General features: G+C 36.9%; 1 protein-coding gene across 4 annotated transcripts in view; it reads left to right on the top strand.

The window, feature by feature from the left end:
- The window catches only part of NUP107 (nucleoporin 107), a 49,053-nt gene that overhangs the window by 8,475 nt on the left and 17,656 nt on the right, over positions 1-22,922 (top strand). For all 4 annotated transcript variants that reach the window (XM_061416543.1, XM_061416542.1, XM_061416541.1 and 1 more), the window contains 9 exons: positions 3,431-3,534; positions 7,017-7,144; positions 8,083-8,131; positions 14,475-14,546; positions 14,948-15,036; positions 17,226-17,304; positions 18,830-18,943; positions 21,493-21,583; positions 21,728-21,804. In XM_061416543.1, coding sequence (XP_061272527.1) covers positions 3,431-3,534; positions 7,017-7,144; positions 8,083-8,131; positions 14,475-14,546; positions 14,948-15,036; positions 17,226-17,304; positions 18,830-18,943; positions 21,493-21,583; positions 21,728-21,804 — 803 coding nt within the window. The remainder of the gene's footprint in view (positions 1-3,430; positions 3,535-7,016; positions 7,145-8,082; positions 8,132-14,474; positions 14,547-14,947; positions 15,037-17,225; positions 17,305-18,829; positions 18,944-21,492; positions 21,584-21,727; positions 21,805-22,922) is intronic.

The raw sequence follows: 22,922 nt of genomic DNA, 5'->3' as shown, positions 1-22,922 counted from the left end.
GCCTGGGAAATCCCATGGACAGAGGAGCCTGGTGGGCTGTAGTCCAGGGAATCACAAAGAGTCAGACACGACTGAGCACTGGAAGGAGGTAGTAATCATTAAGGAAATGCAGATCAAAACCACAGGGAGACAGCACCTCACACCCATTAAGATGGCTACTCTCAAAAACAAAAAAATCCCCCAATAAACAGGAAATGGTAAATGTTGGCAAGGATATGGGAAAATTGGAACTCTTGTGTGTTAGTTGTGGGAATGCAAATGGTGCAGCACTATGGCAAACAATACGGTCGTTCCTCAAAAAATTAAAAACAGAATTATCTTTTGATTTAGCAGTTCTACCTCTGGGTGTATTCCAAAAGAAGTGAAAACCAGATTTTAAAGAGATTTGTATTTCCTCGTTCATAGCCCTGTGAACAAAAGATAGAAGGAACCCAAATCCCATTGATGGGTAAAGGATAAAATATGATAAATACTTTTTAGTGGGATATAATTCAGATACATGCTACAACATGAATGAACTTTGAGGACTTTATGCCTGATATAAGCCAGTAGCACAGGGACCAAATACTGTATGATTTCACTTATATGAGACACCTAGAGTAGTCAAACTCATAGACATAGAAAGTGGAATAATGATTGCAGAGGTCTAGGGACAGGGGAGAATGGAGACTTACAGTGTTAGAGTTTTTGTTTTTGTTTTTTTGAAATAGACATTCTGTAAGTTTAAGGTATATGACATATTGCTTTGATACACTCGCGTATTGTAATATAATTATTAGTGTTAGCTAACACCTCCATGATACTTTCACATTATATAATTATCATTTCTGTGATAAGAACATTTAGGATCTCATCTCAGCAACTTTGAACTATGTAGTGCAGATTTATTGACGATAACAATGCTGTGTGTTGAATTTTCAGAATTTACTCATCTGCTCACTGCAAGTTTGTACACTTTAACCAACATCTCACAATTCCCTTATCCTCGAGACCCTGCGAACCACCGTTCCAGGCTCTGGTTCTTTGAGTTTGGCTTTTTTAGATTGCTCATGAGTGATACAGTACAGTATTTGTCTCTCTGTTAGCTGTTAGATTTATTTTACTTAATGCTTCAGGGTTTATCCAGGGTCTGTCCTGTTGCAAATAGCAGATCACTTTTTCATGGCTGAAAAATATTCTGGTTTTGTGTGTGTGTGTTTATGTATGTATTAATATCTTGTTGTTTAGTTGCTAAGTCATGCCCAACTCTTTCTGTGACCTCATAGGCTGTGTAGTTTCCCAGGCAAGAATACTGGAGTGGGTTGCCATTTCTTTCTCCAGGGGATCTTCCTGACCCAGGGATCGAACCCACGTCTCCTGCATCAGCAGGCAGATTCTTTACCTCTGAGTCACCAGGGCAGGCCTGTATATATATACATACACATACATACATATATGTATGTGTGTATGTGTGTGTATACACACACACCCCGCTTTTCTATTTATCTGGTGATGCATACTTGGGTTTTTTCCCTATCTTGGCTGTGGTGAACAATGCCACAGTGAAAATGAGAGTACAGCTGCCTTTTCTTTTTATTTATTATTTTTGGTTGCACTGGGTCTTCATTGCTATGTGCAGGCTTTCTCTAGTTGGGGCAAGGGAGTTGGGACTACTGTTCATTGCAGTGCACGGGCTTCTCGTTGCCACAGCTTCTCTCGTGGAGCACAGGCTGTAGGTATTGGCTTCTGTAGTTGTGGTCCACAGGTTTAGTTGCTCCACAGCATGTGGAATCTTCCCAGACAAGGGATCAACCTGTGTCTCCTTCATTGGCAGACAGATTCCCATCCACTGTACCACTGTATCTATAGGGAAGTTCCTATAGATACCTTTTTGTTAGCCTGTTTTCATTTCCTTTGAATATATACCCAGAAGTGGTATTGCTAGATCATTTGATAGTTCTATTTTTAATTTTTTAAGAAACCTTCATACTGTTTGCCATAGTGGCTAAACTAATTTACGTTCTCACCAGTAGGGCACAAATGTTCCTTTTTCTCTGCATCTTCACCAACACTTGACATTTCTTTCTTATTGATTGGTGATATTTGTTCTTATACATGTGTGGTGATATCTCACTATGGTTTTGTTTTGTGTTTCCCTGCTGATCAGTGTTGTTGAGCATCTTTTCATGTATGTGTTAGCTATTTGTATGTCATCTTTGGAGAAATGTCAGTTCAGTTCCTCTGCCCATTTTTAAATCGTATTGTTTGTTTTTGAGTTTTATGAATTCTTCATATATTTCGAAGATTAACTTTTTATCAGATATATGGTTTGCAGATATTTGCTCTCATTCCATAGGTTGCCAGTTCATTTTGTTGATTGTATCTTTTGCTGTGCAGAGCTTTTTAGTTGATATAGTCCCACCTGTTGAGTTTTTGCTTTTGTTGCTTGTGCTTTTGGTGTCATATCCAAAAATTATTCTCAAGACAGGTGTCAAGAAGCTTTTCCCTATGTTTTTTTCTAAGCGTTATACAGTTTCAGGTTTCATACAAGTTTTTTTTTTTCTCTCCAAGTTTTGGCTGTGCTTGGTCTTCATTGCTGCTCATGGGCTTTCTCTACTTGGGGGAAGCTGGGGCTACACTCTAGTTGCGATGCATGGGCTTCTCATTTCGATGGCTTTGCTTGTTGCAGAGCATGGGCTCTAGCGCTCAAGGGTTCAATCGTTGCAGCACATGGGCTCCAGAGTGCAGACTCAGTAGCTGTGATGCACAGCCTTAGTTGTCGAGAGTCATGTGGATTCTTCCCGGACCAGGGATTGAATCCCTATCCCCTTCATTGACAGGCAGATTCTTAACTTGACCACCAGGAAAGTCATCATTTAAGTCTTTAATCCATTTCAAGTTCAGTTTTATGAGTTGTGTAAGATAGGGATCCAGTTTTGGTTTTCTGCATGTGATTTTCCAGTTTCCTTGGCACTGTTTATTTAAACAAACTATTCTTTCTCCATTCAGTATTCATGGCTCCCTTGTCAAATATTTCTTGACTATATATGTAGGAGTTTATTTCTGTACTCTCTGTTCTGTTCCATTGATTTGTGTGTCTGTTTTGAATACTAGCTTCTGTTGTGTAGTGTGAAATCAGGAAGTGTGATGCCTCCAGCTCTGTTCTTTCTCAGGATTGCCTTGGCTCTCTGGGGTTTTAGGTTTGCAAAAAGCAAAGAGTTCTGTGGTCGGATGGTGGTTATGGTGGCACAGCTCTGTGAATGTACTTTCTCCCACTCAACACTTAAAAATGGTTAAAATGATAAATTTGGTTACATGTATTTTACCACAATTATGTATTTTTAAAAACACAGTAGTTTCAAGAAAGTATTTAGAGCTGTGTTTTAAGTTTTCAAACAAACAGAATGACTTGGAAGTATGTCACTTAATTTGTCTGTTTATTGTGTTCTAGCATCCATGAGTATGTTTTCTGATTTCCTGCAGTCTTTTTTAAAACACTCTTCAACTACTGTTTTTGACCTTGTAGAAGAGTATGAGAACATTTGTAGTAGTCAGGTAAGTTACTTCACGTCATTGTTGGTCAGACTTCAGTAATCAAGTTTTTTTCTGAACAACATTAGTTTGTGAATTTCCTTCCTGTGTTTAAGGAGGATGTCTTAGAGATAGTTAGAAAGTCAGCCAGAGCAGATCTACTTTTTACACATTGAGAATCTTACAGTATTTCTTTTAAGGACAGAAGGATTCTGCAACTTTGACAAAGGAAAACCCAAAGTATACCAAGAACTTAAAACTCAACCATAAGAAAATGAACAATCCAATTAAAAAATGGACAAAACATGTAAACAGACACCTCATCAGAGAAGATCTGCAGACGGAAAATAAGTATATGAAAAGATGTTTAATATTAACACGACATTGAACATCAACTCTACTCTAATATAAAGTGAAGATTGAAAAAAATTTTTTAAAACACATCGTGTGTCATTAGGGAGTTGCAAATTTAAAAAAGATGCTACTATACACCTGTTAGAATGACCAAAATCTGCAAAATCTGAAACACTAACAAAACCAAATGCTGACAAAGATGTGGAACATGAATTCTCATTTATTATTTTTGGGGATGCAAAATGATAGCACTTTGGAGCATAATCTCTCAGTTTCTTAGAAAACTAAACATACTCTTGCCATATAATCCAGCATTCATACTCTTTGATATTTATCCCAAAGATTAAAAGATTTATGTCCACATAAAAGCTTACACATAGATGTTTATAGCAGCTTTATTCATAGTAACCTGAATTTGGAAGCAATCAAGATGTCCTTTAGTAAGAGAATGGGTAAGTCAACTGTGGCTCATCCAGTCTGTGGAATATTACACAGCCCTTAAAAGTAATGAGCTATCAAGCCATAAAGAGTTGAGGATGGACCCTGAATGTATATCACTAAGTGAAAAAACCCGATATACAAAGGTCCATATGGCATGATTCCAACTGTATGATATGTTGGAAAAGGGAAAACTTAAAGAGAATAAAAAGATCCGCAGTTGCCAGAGTTCAAGGAGAGATAAAGATAGAAAATGAAGCACAGTAGAGTTTTAGGGGAGTGATATTTAATGAGTAGAAGTAGGATTTGTAGGAGATGGTAACCCATTCCAGTATTCTTGCCTGGAAAATTCCAGGGATAGAGGAGCCTGGTGGGCTATAGTCCATTGGGTTGCAAAGAGCTGTACGAGACTGAGCACATTATAATGATATTACATGATGGGTACATCATTATACATTTGTCAAAACCCATAGAATGTACAGCACCAAGAGTGAACCCTTCTGTAAATTATGGACATTGGGTAATAATGACATGTCAATGTAATAATGACATGTCAATGTAGTTTTATTGACTGTAACAGATGTACCACTCAGGTACTGGATATTGATAGTGGGGGGAAAGAGTGTGTATATATGGGGCAGAAAGTAATGAGAACTCGCTGTACTTTATTCAGTTTTGCTGTGAATCTAAAACTGCTCAAAAAGTTGTCTATTTTAAAGAAAAGGAAAACAGCTTCAAGAATAATTGAAATAATAGTAATAGCCAACTATTTTGAGCATTTAAATCAAGAAACATCTGGAGTAACAGGCAAATTTGGTCTTGGAGTACAGAATGAAGCAGGGCAAAGGCTAGTAGAGTTTTGCCAAGAGAATGTACTGGTCATAGCAAACACCTTCTTTCCAACACCACAGAATACTCTACACATGGACATCACCAGATGGTCAACACCGAAATCAGATTGATTATATTCTTTGCAGCCAAAGATGGAGAAGCTCTATACAGTCAGCAATAACAAGACTGAGAGCTGACTGTGGCTCAGATCATGAACTCATTACTGCCAAATTCAGACTTAAATTGAAGTAAGTAGGGAAAACCACTAGACCATTCATGTATGACCTAAGTCAAATCCCTTACGATTATACAGTGGAAGTGAGAAATAAATTTAAGGGACTAGATCTGATAGACAGAGTGCCTGATGAACTATGGATGGAGGTTTGTGATATTGTATAGGAGACAGGGATCAAGACCATCCCCAAGAAAAAGAAATGCAAAAAAGCAAAATGGCTATCTGAGGAGGCCTTACAAATAGTTGTGAAAAGAAGAGAAGCCAAAAGCAAAGGAGAAAAGGAAAGATATAAGCATCTGAATGCAGAGTTCCAAAGAATAGCAAGGAGAGATAAGAAAGCCTTCCTCGGCGATCAATGTACAGAAATAGAGGAAAACAATAGGAAAGACTAGAGATCTCTTCAAGAAAATTAGAGATACCAAGGAAATATTTCATGCAAAGATGAGCACAATAAAGGACAGAAATGATATGGACCTAACAGAAACCAAAGATATTAAGAAGAGGTGGCAAGGATACACAGAGGGACTGTACAAAAAAGATCTTCATGACCCAGATGATCACAAAGGTGTGATCACTCACCTAGAGCCAGACGTCCTGGAATGCGAAGTCAGATGGGCCTTAGGAAACATCACTACAACCAAAGCTAGTGGAGGTGATAGAATTCCAGTTGAGCTATTTCAAATCCTGCAAGATGATGCTGTGAAAGTGCTGCACTCAATATGCCAGCAAATTTGGAAAACTCAGCAGTGGCCACAGGACTGGAAAAGGTCAGTGTTCATTCCAGTCACAAAGAAAGAAATGCCAAAGAATGCTCAAACTACTGCATAATTGCACTCATCTCACACGCTAGTAAAGTAATGCTCAAAATTCTCCAAGCCAGGCTTCAGCAGTACATGAACTGTGAAGTTCCAGATGTTCAAGCTGGTTTTAGAAAATGCAGAGGAACCAGAGATCAAATTGCCAACATCTGCTGGATCATCGAAAAAGCAAGAGAGTTCCAGAAAAACTGCTTTATTGACTATGCCAAAGCCTTTGACTGTGTGGATCACAACAAACTGGAAAATTCTGAAAGAGATGGGAATACCAGATCACCTGACTGCCTCTTGAGAAATGAGAAATCTGTATGCAGGTCAGGAAGCAACAGTTAGAACTGGACATGGAACAACAGCCTGGTTCCAAATAGGAAAAGGAGTCTTAGGAAAAGACTGGTACAAAAGTCTTTGTACCAGTAGGAGAATTTTTCTTAATGTTTTTTATATGGTATAAATTTTTCAGATAATTTGAAAGTATCTTATTTTTAATGTTCATTCTGCTCTGTTGGTTCATGATATATGATTTTACCAGGCATAGGTTAGATTTAGCTATCTTCTGGGTTGATCTACAGGGAGAAAAATGTACTCATGACTGTTACTGTTGAATCTGAAGTCTAGAATATGTTAAACTTCTACATACACACTCACCTAGACACACCTCACTTCAAAGTAAGGCCCTTTCTAGTGGGAATGTTATATTACATTTAATTTAAAAAGGCAGTAGACAGGAAAAATTTGTAATGTAAATGTATACTTTTGGCACTATGTACTTGAAAAATACAAAGTTGTGACTCAGAATTACAGAAAACCTCTTTACATTTGTGTCTTTAATTCAGGTAAATATACTGAATAAAATAGTGAGCCGAGCAACACCTGGACTTCAGAAGTTTTCAAAAACAGCCAGTATGCTCTGGCTTCTTCAACAGGAGATGGTCACATGGAGGCTGCTGGCTTCTTTGTATAGGTAAAGTTGTGTAGGACTCAGAAATAAACTGATGATTAACTTAGAAGTTAGAATGAGGTGTGTTTGGAAATACGTTCTGCCATTTTATCGGAGAAGGCAATGGCACCCCACTCCAGTAGTCTTGCCTGGAAAATCCCATGGACGGAAGAGCCTGGTAGGCTGCAGTCCATGGGGTCGCTAAGAGTCGGACACGACTGAGCAACTTCACTTTCGCTTTTCACTTTCATGCATTGGAGAAGGAAATGGCAACCCACTCTAGTGTTCTTGCCTGGAGAATCCCAGGGACGGGGGAGCCTGGTGGGCTGCCATCTATGGGGTCGCACAGGGTCGGACACGACTGAAGCGACTTAGCAGTTAGCAGTTCTGCCATTTTATGATGCTTATCATGTCTAATGCCTTTAGTTGTCAGAGGTGAGTTAGGAGGAAAGAGGGGAATATTAAATCATAAAGTTGGTAACTATCAAAAATTGGATATTTGTAAAGATTTAAGAAAAGTGTTAAAAACACAGCAATATTTAGAAGAAGATAGATTAAGGAAAAAAGTGACAGATACACTTGATAGTGTATCTCAGGTAGAAAGTCTGAGAGAAGTTAATCAAATTTTTCTTAGATGCTCCTTGGGTTTGGCTCTCATTCTGTTGCTTTCTCATCCCAGTGAGAATACCTAAAGAGAAAATCGTATTTTTTCATTTTGGCCATGTGAAAACGTTACATTCAGAAGTTAAGTTTATGCATTAGCAGGTGGCCTTCAAAGACTGTATTGTGTTTATTTTTTTCAATATAAGAGTCAGAAGGCATTTACTACTTGATTCTTGTTTTTAAAGCATGTTAGCTAAGTTACCCCAGATGGAATGCAAGTTTGTGCGTGTGTTAGCTTAATGGTGATTTCCTTTCTCTTGTGAAATAAGGCTTTTTCATTTTGTGTTGTTTTTCCCCAGAGACCGAATACAGTGTGCATTAGAAGATGAAAGTATGTTTGCAATTACTGTAAGTTTTATATTGTTTTTTCCCTTATAAATGCTTAAAAATTTAAATGGTTTTTATAGAACTTGATTTTTGATGCTCCTCTAGAGTTTCTCCATTTTTAAATTTTTACAAGTAAATAAAAGATACAGTAAGCAAAACTGATGTACCCTGTAGAGTGAAAGGTGTAAATCCTGTTTTATCCTTCGTGCTTTTCAGTCTAACAATTCAGTACGTATCCTACCAGACATTTTCTTTGCATCTTTATACATATATATACACAGAAGTTTTATGGGTGTTTTTTTAAGATCAAGTTGAGAATGTCATTTTGAAATATTTAGTTAAACCTTGGGAAGAGCAGTCACAGTGTTCTAAAAATGCCTTCCTTCAGACCAAGGACCCTCTAAGTGAAGGGTGTGTCTCACTGAACTTGAAACATTGAATTTCTAGGAAATTTGAAGGAGTTGTCCCTTAGGCCATTCAGCAGAAGCTTTTTTTTTTAGTGCAATTTGGGTGGGGTGTTGCAGTGACTTGGTTCCTAGCAAAGGTATTAGTTGTTGTTCAGTCGCCAAGTCGAGTCCAACTCTTTGCAACCCCATGGACTGCAGCATGCCAGGTATTAGTCAGGTTGTTAAATTGTGCAGACTTGTTTGCAGTGCTGAATGTATTTTGTCCTCTCCTAGAGACTCCAAGCAGAGAGAAGATAGAGCCTGAAGGGAATGAGTCACCCAACTCTGTCTCATTCTGTAAATCATCTTCTCATAGTTTTCTTCACCTCCCAGCAGACCTGTGGGAACCTAGCCACTTTGCCCCCCTTCAGAAGTCAGCACCTTCTGCAGTTAACTCCTGAACAACATGGGTCCACCTAATATGCAGATCGGTTTTTCCCCCACTAAACGCATACTACAGTATTACGCAGTCTGCAGCTGGTTGAATTCTCAGGTGCAGAACCTCCAGTACAGAGGAAACCAGCAGTGTAGAGAACCAACTGTAAAATTATATTTGGATTTTCAAGTACAAGGAGGATCGATAACCCTGACTAACCCTTGCATTGTTCCAAGGTCAAATGTATTTCTTTTTTTCTTTTAAAGCAAAATAATTTTCAAGTACAATAACTCCAACCTGTCAGAAGTCAAACCCACTCTTGTTTTTCAGTGGATAGCACCATGACCAATGAACATTCCCTAAGCCAGCACTTCTCAAACTTTGCTGTGCACATCAGTCACCTGGGGATCTTGTTAACGTGCAGATTCTGATTAGGTAGGTCTGGGATGGGCCTACAAGTCTGCATTTTTAACAGGCTCCCAGATGGTGCTGGTGTAGTTGGTCTGTAAACTGCACTTTGAGTAGCCGGGGTCTAGACTGGTCTCTGCCTCATCTCAGAAACAACTGCACGTTGTGTATCAGACTTTGCTGACTCTGTCTCTTCTGTTGCAATTCTGCTCTCTCATCTTGTTTCTGTTGCCACCACTTAAGCCAGAACTTTCATCATTTTTCTTAGGAATTATGCCAGTAACTTTTGTCTAGTCTCCCTGGCTTTCGTTTGGCAGGGATGGTTTGGGCGGGGGTTCTCTTTTTTTTTTTTTCTTTTTTACCATATAGTATGCTCTCATTTATACGTTATACTGAGAGTTTTTATTTTTTTTATTTAAATTTTTAAAAACTTGATTATATTTTTGGCTGCACTGGGTCTTCATTGCTTTGTGCGGGCTGTCTCTAGTTTTGGTGAACAGGCGTCTCACTGTGGTCACTTTTCTTGTTGAGAAGTACACGTTCTGAGCACATGGGCTTCAGTAGTTGTAGTCTGCAGGCTCAGTAGCGGTGGCTCAGGGTCTTAGTTTCTCTGTGGCATGTGGAATCTTCCTGGATTTAACCTGTGTCCCCTGCATTGGCAGGCGAATTCTCATCCCCCAGGAAAGTCCACTGAGAGTTTTTATTATTCATCAATATAAATATATACTTTCATGTCAATTTGTATAAGTTTACCTTATTTTTTCATAGTATGCTTAAGTATAAATGTACCATAATTTTTTTCAGACATTCTGCTGGACATACTTAAATTGTTCCAGTATTTTTCTTATAGTAATCAATGCAATGAACATTCGCACCTACATATTTGAGGATTTCCTATATTTCTGGAAGTGAAATCATTGGGACAAAGTTTGAGAGATTGTCGTGTTGCCTTCCTAATGAAATGTACTAGTTCACACTGTCATAGTATGTGAAAATATTTGCTCTGCTATCAATCATTTGATTTTTTCCAGTTGGAGGGGAAATACCTCACTTTAATATGCATATCATTAATCATTAATAAGATGGAGTGTTTTCATTCTGAAGTATTTATATTATATGAATTCTGTTCTTTGCTCACTTGTCTGTTCATTATTTTCTTTTTCTTTCCTCAACATGGTAAAGATAGTCTTTCTGTCACTTGTCTTTCAGCTTTGTTTCAGGGGTCTTTGTCAAGCAGGCATTTCCTTCTTTAACTGATCAACATCTATCCTGCTTTCCTTTATCATTCACCATATGTTATTAAGGAAGGCCTTTCTTACCTATGTGAAAATTATTCTCAATGTTTTCTTCTACATGAAGTTTTTTTTCCTATACAAGAAGTTAATTCACCCAGATTGTTTGTGAAGGGAGCAAGAGATTTAACTTTTCCTCAATAGATATCCATTTATCCTGACACCCTTTATCATATTTATGAAAGTAAAAGTCGTTCAGTCGTGTCTGACTCTTTCTGACCCCCTGGTCTATACAGTCCATGGAATTCTCCAGGCTAGAATATTGGAGTGGGTAGCTGTTCCCTTCTCCAGAGGATCTTCCCAATCCCGGATCAAACCCAGATCTCCTGCATTGCAGGTGGATTCTTTAGCAGTTAAGGCACCAGGGAAGCCCAAGAATACTGGAGTGGGTAGCCTATCCCTTCTCCAGTCGATCTTCCAACCCAGGAATTGAACTGGGATCTCCTGCATTGCAGGCAGATTCTTTACCAACTGAGCTACCAGGGAAGCCCTATCATATTTATACATAGATCTTTTTTGTTTTGATTGCTTTATTTGAAAACCAGTACTACACAACTGAGTCACTCTAGCTCAGGAGTTTTGCTGTTTTAAGTTTTCTCTTCATTTGGGGTTATTTTTGCCCACGTTTTCCCAGATAAACTTTTTCATTTCTTTTTTTAAAAATCCTTTTGGGAAATTTTTTGAAATAATATTGAATCTGTATATTAATTTGGGAAGACCTGACGTCTTAACTACGTTGGATTTTCCTAGTAATGAATATGGCATCTCTAATTATTTAGATCTTTTATAGATTATATAGATTTGTGCTCTTCATAAAAGTCATTTATAAAGGATTTACATTAATCCTGTTGAGAATGACTTTCCTTTCCTATTGCATTTTCTAATGATTTACATGTAAAGCTCATATTTGACCATCTTTTGGACCTGACATTAGCTCCAGCAAGTTTTAAATTTGATTTTATTGGGTTTTCCCTGTTGGCAGAAATCATCTACTAATAATTAATTTCTTTTAATCCTTCTATTTGGTATATTTTTAAGGAAAGTTTTACTCTTTATTTAAAAAATTTTTTGGACTGTGCTGGGTCTTCCTTTCTGTGCGTGGGCTTTCTCTAGTTGGAGTGAGCGAGGGCTCCTCTTGGTTGCAGTGCATGGGCTTCTCATTGCTCTGGCTTCTTTTGTTGTGGAGCACGGGCTGTAGGCCAGTGGGCTTCAGTAGTTGGGGTACACAGGCTCTGTGGTTGCAGCATGGGAGCTCTAGCGCTGAGGCTTAATAGTTGTGGCACATGGGCTTAGTTGCTCCACAGCGTGTGAAATCTTCCTGGACCAGGGATCAAACCCATGTTCCTTGCATTCTCAGGAGGATTCCTATCCACTGTACCACCAAGGAAGTCCATAGTCTGTTATTCTTCTTACTTGCCTTATATCATGGGCCAAGAACTCCCATACAATTATATCAATGATAGCAGGTATTCCTTTCTTGTACTTGACTTTTGATAAGAATGATTTTGTGTTAGTGAAGAATAAGAATTTTTTTTTCTCTTAACTAGCTAAGAGTTGCAGTCAAGTGCTTTTTATCTTCTGTAGATACCTGTTTTAAGTTTATTTTATTTTTGGCTGCACTGGGTCTTGTTGCTGCGTGGGTTTTCTCTAGTTGCAGCGCATGGTCTCTAAAGTTCATGGGCTTAGTTTTCCGTGGCATGTGGAATCTTCCCAGACCAGAGATCAAACCTATGTCCCTTGCATTGGCAGGTGGATTCTTAACCACTGGACCACCAGAGAAGTCCTATAGATAACTGTTTTAATTTATTAGCATAATGGTTTGCATTAATAGTTCTCCTAATGTTGAACTATCCTCAAACAGAATAAACTTTAAGTCATGATATATTCTTAAATATGCTACTAAATTTTATTAGCTGATTTTTTTTAGAAGTTTCCCAAATATATTTTCTTTTTTAGTTACTTTTTCGTATCTAGTTCTAGTGCCTAGAATTGTGCCAGCTCTGCAGAACAAGTTCATACATCTTCCATCTTTGTGTGCGTGTGTGTGTGTGTGTATGTGTGCACGCATGTGTGTGCTTTGTTTGAAAATTATAGTAATTAACCTGTTCTTTGAATCCTTAGTAAAAATATGCCTTTAAAACCATAAAGACCAGGTGCTCTTTTAGGGTTTAGCTGTTTTTGTGTTCTCATTACAAAAAGTAACCTATGTTTAAAGCAACTATGAATAGTCAAAAAAGAAGAAAAGATACTTTTATTTTATAATAAATGATTTTAACCACATTTGTTAACTTGCTTTTTCAAGTATCTTTTTAAAGTATCTTAAAATATTTTAAAATATTTTTTCAATCTTTTAATTTATTTATTCTACAAATACTTATTTCATTCCCAGCTAGTGAGATGCATATCTTGGAAGATTATTTATCTTGTATTTGGCTATTTATTGAACTCACTTATATGTTTTAATAGTTTTTTGTTGATTATCATGCTGTTCTAGGTAGGTATTCCTGTTAATCTACCAATAGTGATGACTGTGACTCTTTTTCCCTATTTTTAACTACTTAGTGCTTCTTCTGGTTTTATATATTAGCTAGAACTTTTAATAGTAAATTTGAGTGATTTCAGCAATTTTTTTTCCATCTTCTGGATTCTAAAAGGAGTGTCTCTCTTTACAGTTAAGTAGGGAGGCCTGGTGTGCTGCGATTCGTGGGGTTGCAAAGAGTCGGACACGACTGAGCGACTGATCTGATCTGATCTGATATTTGCTATACTGCTGCTGCTACTGCTCAGTCGCTTCAGTCGTGTCCGACTCTGTGTGACCCCATAGACGGCAGCCCACCAGGCTCCCCTGTCCCTGGGATTCTCCAGGCAAGAATACTGGAGTGGGTTGCCATTTCCTTCTCCAATGCATGAAGGTGAAAAGTGAAAGTGAAGTCGCTCAGTCCTGTCCGACTCTGAGCGACCCCATGGACTGCAGCCTACTGGGCTCCTCCATCCACGGGATTTTCCAGGCAAGAGTACTGGAGTGGGGTGCCATCGCCTTCTCCGATATTTGCTATAGGCTTCACTATTAATAGATACTCCATTACATTGGCAAAATATTCTTTTATTTCTAATTTACAAGGATATTTTTATCAAATGACATTTTGGCGTCTATCAGGATCTCCTGGAGAAGAGAATGTCTACTGACTCCGGTATTCTTGCCTGGAAAATCCCATGGACGGGGAGCCTGGTGGGTTACTGTCAATGGCGTCACAAACAGCTGGACACGGCTGAGCACACATACATGTTCGCTAGATTCATGTGTATCTCTTTTCCTTGAACCATGAATAAGATGAATTAATAGATTTGGTCATTGTGTGTTATCCTTTTACTGTATTGCTTGATTTAACTTGTTAATATTTATGTCAAGTTGTCTAAGTCAGTCTTTAGAAACTTGGATTATTCCTAAGTTTTATCGTCCATCAACTTCAGTGTAGAATGAAAAGATTTAAAAAATTTTAAATGTTAACTTCCTAATATGCCTCGTGACTGCATCCTGCCCTTTATTGTGAATTGTTTCATTTTGTTTTATTGTTCTCTAAAACAACATCTTTGGAGAAATAGAACTTAAAAATTTTAAGTGTAACCAAGAATTAAAATATCAAGTAAGAGTAGCTGCTCATTGATCTAGCAGTTTGAAATTTATTTATAAAAAATTTTCAAAGATGAATATACAGATTTGCTGTCTTAAAATAGTTATGGGTGATAAAATATACTTATTTCAGATTCTCTTTTACCATTCTGTTGAAATAATGTTCCTTGAGCATCTTCTTTTCTTTTTTTCCATCAAATTTTTAAAATAGGCTCTTAATGCCAGTGAAAAAGCAGTTGTGGAAGCATTGTTTCAGAGAGATTCACTTGTCCGACAAAGTCAGGTATGACTAGAGTTTTTACATTTTAGGGGTGAAATATGGAGAAAAGGTAAATGACCTTTAAAAAATGAAGTTTTTTAGATTTGAAACTTTTTCCTTAAATTTTTTTCTTTTTCATCTTTTAATTTATAATTAAAAGGAAGTAAGCACCTTGTTTTTTGGTTTTCAAATAATAACCTTAGCATTTACAGGAATAGCCTGTTAAAAACTGTAATATTCCTCTAGAAAATTTCTTTTGCCATAATATTTATACATCTTTAAAAAGTAAAAATAGTGGTAGAAAAAGTTATTACTTGGTATTTTTTGAAAGAGAAACTTTGTTTTAATTGTGGGAGTAGTACTACTTCAAATAAAATCCTTAACAAAATTTATAGTTAATGCTCTTTTTTTATCCCCTTCCCTAGCTGGTGGTAGACTGGTTAGAAAGCATTGCCAAAGATGAGATTGGAGATTTTTCTGATAATATTGAATTCTATGCAAAGTCAGTGTATTGGTAAGTTACTAAACTTTTATTCCTGAAGTCACTTAATGTTGATTTTGTTTATCCATCTTTCAACAACCATTTATTCAGTTCTTGCTGAATTCAGTCTGTGAGCAAAACAGATAACAGCCCTACCTTTATGGGATTTATAATTGTATAAGAGTTAGACAGCAAATAAATATATCCTGTTAGGTGTTAATAGCTTTAAAAGAAAAAGGAATCAAGAGTTGATAGATAGAGGATAATAATGGGAGTTATTTTAAGTAGAAGAGGTGACCAAGGAAAGCCTCTCTAGGGAAATAAGGTTACAGGTAGTAAGAGTAAGAGGCTTTTAAGAAATAAAGGAGGTCAGGCATGCAAAACTTGAGTGACAAGTGCTCTGGGCAAGAGCAGGAACTGCAGAGACTTTAAGAAGGTAAAGCATTTGCACATGAAGGCCAGTGTGAACACAGCAAAGAAAAAGAATAGTACTTAATGAGATTGAAGAGAGCCAGCTAATATATTGACAGTCAGCTGAGCTCAGGGTTTGGAACTTTATCCTAAATGTGATAGGAAGCCTTGAGAATAAAAGAATGACATGATCATGTTATCATGATCAAGCACTCATTTTCTTAATAATCATAGTTTGATCATCAAGAGAATTCTACTGTGTTTCTAGCTACTTATGTGTGTGTTTTTTCCCCCTTGCCTTACATTCTGCAATGCTTCTAATTTATTGTTAAAACCTTGAAACCAGAAAGCAGCCCCCAGGTTAAAGGGACAGTTTATTTCAAGAGTTAAAGGAAAAGTTCACTAAATGGGAAGGAACTCAAAAAAGAGGGGATATATGTACACATATAGCTGATTTACTTTGCTGTACATCCGAAACTCACACAATATTGTAAAGCAACTATGCTCCAATAAAAAGTAATATAAAAAAGAGAAACATTTAGTTTGCCTTTGAATTCAGTAACGTGTATAAAGTCTGCAAATCAATTTTTTTCCTGCTTAACTAGAAAATTAATGCTACCAAATATATACAACTTTTAAATCTTGATTCGTGTTGACTTTTCTGAAAGAAATTTCCATTTTCAGAAAAAATTTTAAAAATGCTTGTTTAACTGTGTGGCATATGGAATCTAGTTCCATGACCAGGGATTGAACCCAGGCCCCCCTGCTGCATTGAGAGTGTGGAGTCTTAGCCATTGGGCCACCAGAGAAGCCCCAGAAAAAAAAATTTTAAGTTAAAATATCTGTTAAGATTTTTGCAAGTTTTTGCCTGTTGGTCTTCTTTTTTTTCCCAATCAATAAAAGAGAATAGAGAATCCTAAAACAAAGCCACACATATATGGTCATTTGATTTTTAATAAGGCATGGAAGCAGCCCAGGATGGAAAGAAATGTTCTTTGAACCAACCATACAGAGAAAACTGTGTATCTGTGTGAACAAAGATTAACCTTGATACCTCCCTTGCACCGTGTGCGCATGCTAAGTCGCTTCAGTCATGTCTGACTATGATCCTGTGGACTGTAGCCTGCCAGGCTTCTCTGTCTATGGCATTCTCCAGGCAAGCATATGGGAGTGGGTTGTCGTGCCCTCCTCCAGGGGATCTTCCTGACCCAAGCACCGAACCTGCATCTGTTAGGTCTAACCTGCATTGCCAGGCGGGTTCTTTACCACTAGCACCACGTGGGAAGCCCCCCTTGGACTGTACCCAATAGTTAATTCAAGATGGATCATAATCCCAGTTGTAAAAGCTAAAACTTAAAGCTTTTTAGAGGAAAATATAAGAGGACATTTTTGTGACTTGGAGAATAAGTGATTGTCACAGAAAGTAAAGGGGAAAGAGTGATTTGACTTTAACAAAATTAAAAACTTCTTATTAAAAGACGTAATTGAGAAAATGAACTGGTGGTAAGCCACAGATTGGAAGAAACATAAAGAACCTGTAGTTCATAAAGAACTCCAACTTGTAACAAAGAGATAACCCAATAAAAAAGACAAAGATCTGAACAGATACCTTACAAAAGCAGGTAAATAAATGGTCAGTAAGTCATGAAAAAATGTTCAACATTGTTAGTCATCTGAGCTAAAATGCCCCTTTGTATTTAGTGTTGTGCATGTTTTTTCTGAGTTGGTAGTCTTACTGTGACTTGACTTGATTCTTTAAGTAGACCTATACAAATAGTTCTTCTAAAAAGAAGTTGTACGTATATTTTCAGGGAAAATACTCTGCATACCTTGAAACAGCGGCAGCTCTCTTCTTATATAGGAAGTGTCCGTCCTCTTGTCACTGAATTGGTAAGTGTTCTTTGAAATGAAAGTTGCCCTCAAAGTTAAGTGATTTTCTTAAAGACAGAATGTTCTTCTCTTGGATCCTTGTTTTAGATTTCTGAAGGACTGCATATACTGTTTAACTCTTAAAAAGCACTAAGTTGCATTTGAATTTAATGGCATGCATTGAGCCCATCTGTGGCCTATGGATTGTAAATTGTAAAAGAGAGTGTAGAAAGTATTCCTGATTTGCCAGCATTAAAACAAATTAATTTTGACCTTATAGCAAGGTTTAACTCTTTAACTATAAGATGGTGACCTGTGAAGGTTCTTCTATGTAGAAAGCAGGGAGAGAAAATAAAGCTTTGTGAATTAGCTTGAGGTTAGAAAAAAGTCATTCTAGGATATGAGTAATGAGAGTAACAGTGGCTTTGAAAAAATGAGAGTCTAATAATTGTAGAAATGACAAAACAGAGCTTTGTGATAGGTGGAGGCATGTGAACTAAAAGTTTATAGTGAAGAGTGAGAGAAGTAAGTAAGAACTGAAAAAATGGACTACTCTGTGAGTAAATAGAGTAAAACTATTTTGTAACAAAAGTGCATTTTGATAAAAATTACTTGGAAACTACTGACAGTGCTTGTAATAAATTGTAGCAAAATTATCCCACAACAAACAACTAAAAATCATTTATCCTTAATTTCTGGAAAGTGATTTCCTTTAGTCAGAAAGAAACCATCTTCCAAAATTGAATGATTATATCTGCAAAAATATTTGTGGAACTAGCCAGTTGACCTATTATGCATTCCATTTTTTGAACTGATACTCATATTACTCAGTAACATTTGGAATAAGAATTACTTCCTCCCTTTAAGTCACATTAAAATAGCTTTTCATCTGAAATTCATCATGTAGATAATGTGTGCTCTTTGCTGCAGAAGTAAGGCCAATGTCATCCTTAGTGTTTAAATGCACATTTCTTTCTATTCATGAAAGGTAGTTAGGAATAACTGTCGGAGGGTAGAGGTATTTATCAGAAATCTATTTTACAATTTCTTTTGTTGGACATGGGTTTATTTTTATGTACTTTTAATCCCATACTGGGCTCTCTTCTCATATATTCTCAGGAAAAATCAGCTATGTACCTTCTAGTCACGGCATGCATTGTGATTCCTGGAGTTTCTCTGCTCATTCTCCATCTAGGCCTGATTCTACTTAGGATTAACTTGGCCACATAGTTGCTACAGCAGGGTAGAGTTCAAGTCTACTTAATTATGAGTAGAATTTCTAGAGTTTCTGGGCTGGGCTAGTGATATCTCTGCCTTGCCTGACTAAGGCATGCAGCTTTGTGGACCAGTGGAGTCTGTTTTGAATGGGCAGCAGACAGTTATGTCTATTTGGACCACTTACCACTTTTTCATTCTGTTTGTTACCTAACTAAATTAAATTAGTTTATTTCAGTATATAAACTCAGGAGATGTTTATCATGTCTCGATAATGTTTAAATCATATATGTATATCAAGGATTTATAGTTGATTGATTAATTTTTGTAGGACCCTGATGCTCCCATAAGACAGAAGATGCCACTTGATGATCTGGATAGAGAAGATGAAGTCAGATTACTCAAATATCTTTTTACTCTAATTCGTGCTGGAATGACAGAAGAGGTAAATGATACATACCCTGCTTGTCCAATGTCAAAAAGTCACAGACTGTAAGTTAGAAGGGATCTTAGTATACTTCCTCAATGCATTAATGTTTTTCACAGTATTTCTGGGTCTAACACCTAACATTTTCGATGATAAAGAACACATTGTTTCAGAAAGCAGTGCACTTTAGTTTGCGTATCTCTGGTAGAAAATTCTTTATAAGAAGTTAAGCTTTGGCTTCCCGTATTTGTACTTTGTACTCTAAGCATAGCCTCATTATTTCTGGTTGGGATTTTTAAGAGTTAAGAATAAATCTGACCCTGATTGCTCTTCTAGTTGACACTGTGTAGCATTTGAAGACTATGATGCCCTCAAACTTCTTCCTTTTAACTTCACCTCTTTAAAATGTAACCTCCTTTGTGATAGTTAGATAGAAATATGTTAGTTCAAAGTGTTGTTTGTTCTTCTCTGTTATAAACCACCAGCATATATAAAATAATTTCTTATAGTAGTAACCCTTGGATTATTAAACATCATTCTTATTTTTTAATTAAGAAAAGAAGTAACATATATTCATTTATTCAGAAAATATTTAACGGCCAGCCACTGTGCCAAGCCACGTGCAGGATATTAGGAGTCACAATGGCAAACGAGATGTGTTTTTAACAACAGAAAACAAAAATATAATCACATGACTGAGAGGCTTGAAAAACAAAAACTTTTAAGGTCCTACTACTTTTGCATAATCACAGATAGGTTTTAAATAAAAATTTACTTACAACCCTTTTTCTTTTGTACCTATGTTTTTTGTAATAAAATTATACTTTATTGCTTTTGAATGATAATTATGTTTATGAAGATTTAGTTTCTGTGTTATGATTAAGTAGAACCTAGTTGACTCTAAAAGAAAAGAAAAGCTGATTGTTCTTTTTCACAGTATAAAATGAATTATTGCACAGCCAACTCTTGATGAACCACACAAGAATTATTCAGTTTGTGAAATATTTTGGACTTTCCCTGGTCCTTCAACTGATGGCACTTGTTACAACTGGGCACTGAGTGAGACAGCTTTTGTACCTGTTTTTAACATAATTGTAAGCACAGTATACCTCCAGGTTTTTTTTTTTTTTTAATCTTTATGGAGATATAATTCAAATACTGTACTGTTCACCCACTTCAAGTGACTAACTCAGTAGTTTTTTGGTATATTGCAATATTGATTTTTTTCATTATGATAAAAGATATATAACAAAATTTGTCATTGTGACCATTTTCAAATGTTAATTTCAGTGGCATTAAGTACTTTCATAGTGTTGTGCAATCATTACCACTGTCTGTTTCTAAAACTTTTTTGTCACTCCAAACAGAAACTGTAATCATTATGCAGTAATTTCCCATTTTTCCTTTCCCTCAATATTTGGTAACCTAATCTACTTTCTGTCTCTGTTAATTTGCCTATTTTAGCTATGATGTAAGTAAGAATCATATAATACTTGCTCGTTTGTGTCTAGCTAATTTCACTTAGACAAATGTTTTTAAGATTCTACGTTCAGATTTTGTCCTGCCTTTTTTCACATAACATACCAAATATTTTAAAAATATTTTTCCATGTTGCTACACTGTAGCTTTAATTATAGCTTTTATTACTTTTATGAGCCATAAATTCAAAATATGTTCGGAGTATTATGCTTTTTAACTGGTTGTATTAATCAGATTCTGTAGGTTCAAATGATAGAAACCTAACTCAGATTACTTACAAGCAGGGAATTGATTGGTTCCTGGAACAGAGAAGTGTAGAGCATTATATCTGGCAGGATCCCGGGACTCAGAAGATGTCATTAGATACTGTCCAGGCTCTTGACTCTGCATCCTCTCAGTGATTTCATTCTCAAGAAGCCATTTGTGTCAATAACAGCCACCAGCAGCTCCATCCTTATATCTTCCTGCAAGCGAACAACCCTAGCAAAAGGACTGTCTCTTTCCCAGTATCTCTGGCAAGAGTCCTAGGAGTGATTCTTGTTAGATCACATGCCTAATGGTTGAGTTCAGAGGTGGAATCATATGATCTACTCAAACCATGTGAACTAAATGGGGGAGAGATGGTTCCTGAAGAGATTCTGGACCAACAAACATGTGTCTTATCTCAGTAGTTCATCAGGTGCATCTGATTGGTCACATTTAACATAAAGACATATCATGTTTATGGCCTGAATGATCAGTAGCACCCCTGTCATTATAGAGACTATTTTTACATAAATCAGGGGTCATCAACCTTCTTAACCCATTTGTCTTTAGCAGAACTAAATGCTTGCGGGCACCATGAGCATCTAGTGGTGAGCCCAAAATCAAAGAGCAAAAGGATTATTAGGGAAAGAAAGATAGGGACCACAGAAAGACATGCATGTGTGAAGTGCCATTACTAATTTGTCTACACCGTCCTTTTGTGACATCTGTGCCGTAAGTTATATAATCCTTTGTTAAATCACTTATATTTTTCTACAAAGCACACGTATTTCTTTGGTACTGCATTGGTTATATGGCCAACCATCTTTTTCTTGTTTCTAAAGGCACAGCGACTCTGCAAACGCTGTGGCCAGGCATGGAGAGCTGCAACACTTGAAGGCTGGAAACTCTATCATGACCCCAATGTTAATGGAGGTATTTTAATAGATTTTATTCTGAGAGTTGGGATATATTTAACTGTAAATAACAATTTTGTGAAGTATAGCTTTTGTTTTTAGAAATTATTGAAGTAAGATATCATTTTAAACTGTAAACTTTATTTCTTTTACTATTTTATAGGAACAGAATTAGAACCTGTTGAAGGGAATCCATATAGATGCATTTGGAAAATAAGTTGTTGGAGAATGGCAGAAGATGTAAGATATAATAAAATATTTACTGATACTGATTTTTACTTTTAATACACGGAAGGCCTGCTGAAAATGCTGTGGAATTTTGAGAGTAGTTAAGAACTAAAGTTCCTGTTTTTTAAAACTTTCAATCAGACTGAAGAATAGGGTAGGCTTTATTAATCAGAGGCTCAGAGTATAAAGCATCTGCCTTCAATGCGGGAGACCTGGGTTCAATCCCTGGGTCGGGAAGATCCCCTGGAGAAGGAAATGGCAACCCACTCCAGTATTCTTGCCTGGAGAATCCCATGGACAGAGGAGCTTGGTGGGCTACAGTCCACGGGGTCACAAAGAGTTGGACACAACTGAGCAACTTCACTTTCACATTCAGACACTGAGTACTAAGAGTTAAGTGCTGAAATAAGACAAAAATACCAAAAAAAAAGAAAGAGTAGCAAATGAAGTCACAGAATAAGCACTAGGCTGGGTTCCCAAGAGAGCACTGAATCGATCTTTTAAAAATTTGAGTTGTTGGTCATGAAAAACAGAGGAGGGAATTCTAAATAGGATGCCTAGGTTGGGAAAACTCAAGGGAAGGCAGGTCTGTCAGGTTGGAGCAGAAAGCTCACGAAAGGAAATATTGTCATTTCTGTTGTGACATGACCCAGGCATTCCTAGCAGTCATTGCAGCAGGGCAAATGGTGCAGAAAATCCAGAGCTTTGAGGGAAAATGGAGTTAAGAGCACAGTACTCAAAAACCATCAGTAATGCTTAAAAAGATAAAAACTTAATAAAAGCCACACAGTTTCACTCTGTTAAATAAACAGGAAATACATAAGTAACTGCAATAGGCAGTTTACCTTAAAAAAGAACTGGAGTTAGCTTGTGGTACTGGATATCAGAGGGTTGCAGCTTGTGAGTTACTGAGAAGTGATAGGAGGTTGCTATCTGAAGTCAAACAAAATTGTAACAATTGATGCAAAAGGATTTAATTTAACACACACCTCGACAGCCCAGGGGGCTGGTAGATGTTTGAGGAGTGTCAGTTTTGTGTATTTCTAAGTGGCTTGGTTCAGTTAGGTGTTGTTTCCTGTATTCAACCAGTGTTTGTTCTGGATGAAATTGTGCATAAAGAAATGGGAAGT

The sequence above is a fragment of the Bos javanicus genome, chromosome 5 (genome assembly GCF_032452875.1).
Source record: "Bos javanicus breed banteng chromosome 5, ARS-OSU_banteng_1.0, whole genome shotgun sequence".
NCBI lineage: Eukaryota > Metazoa > Chordata > Mammalia > Artiodactyla > Bovidae > Bos > Bos javanicus.
This window is presented reverse-complemented; position numbering and strand designations above follow the sequence as displayed.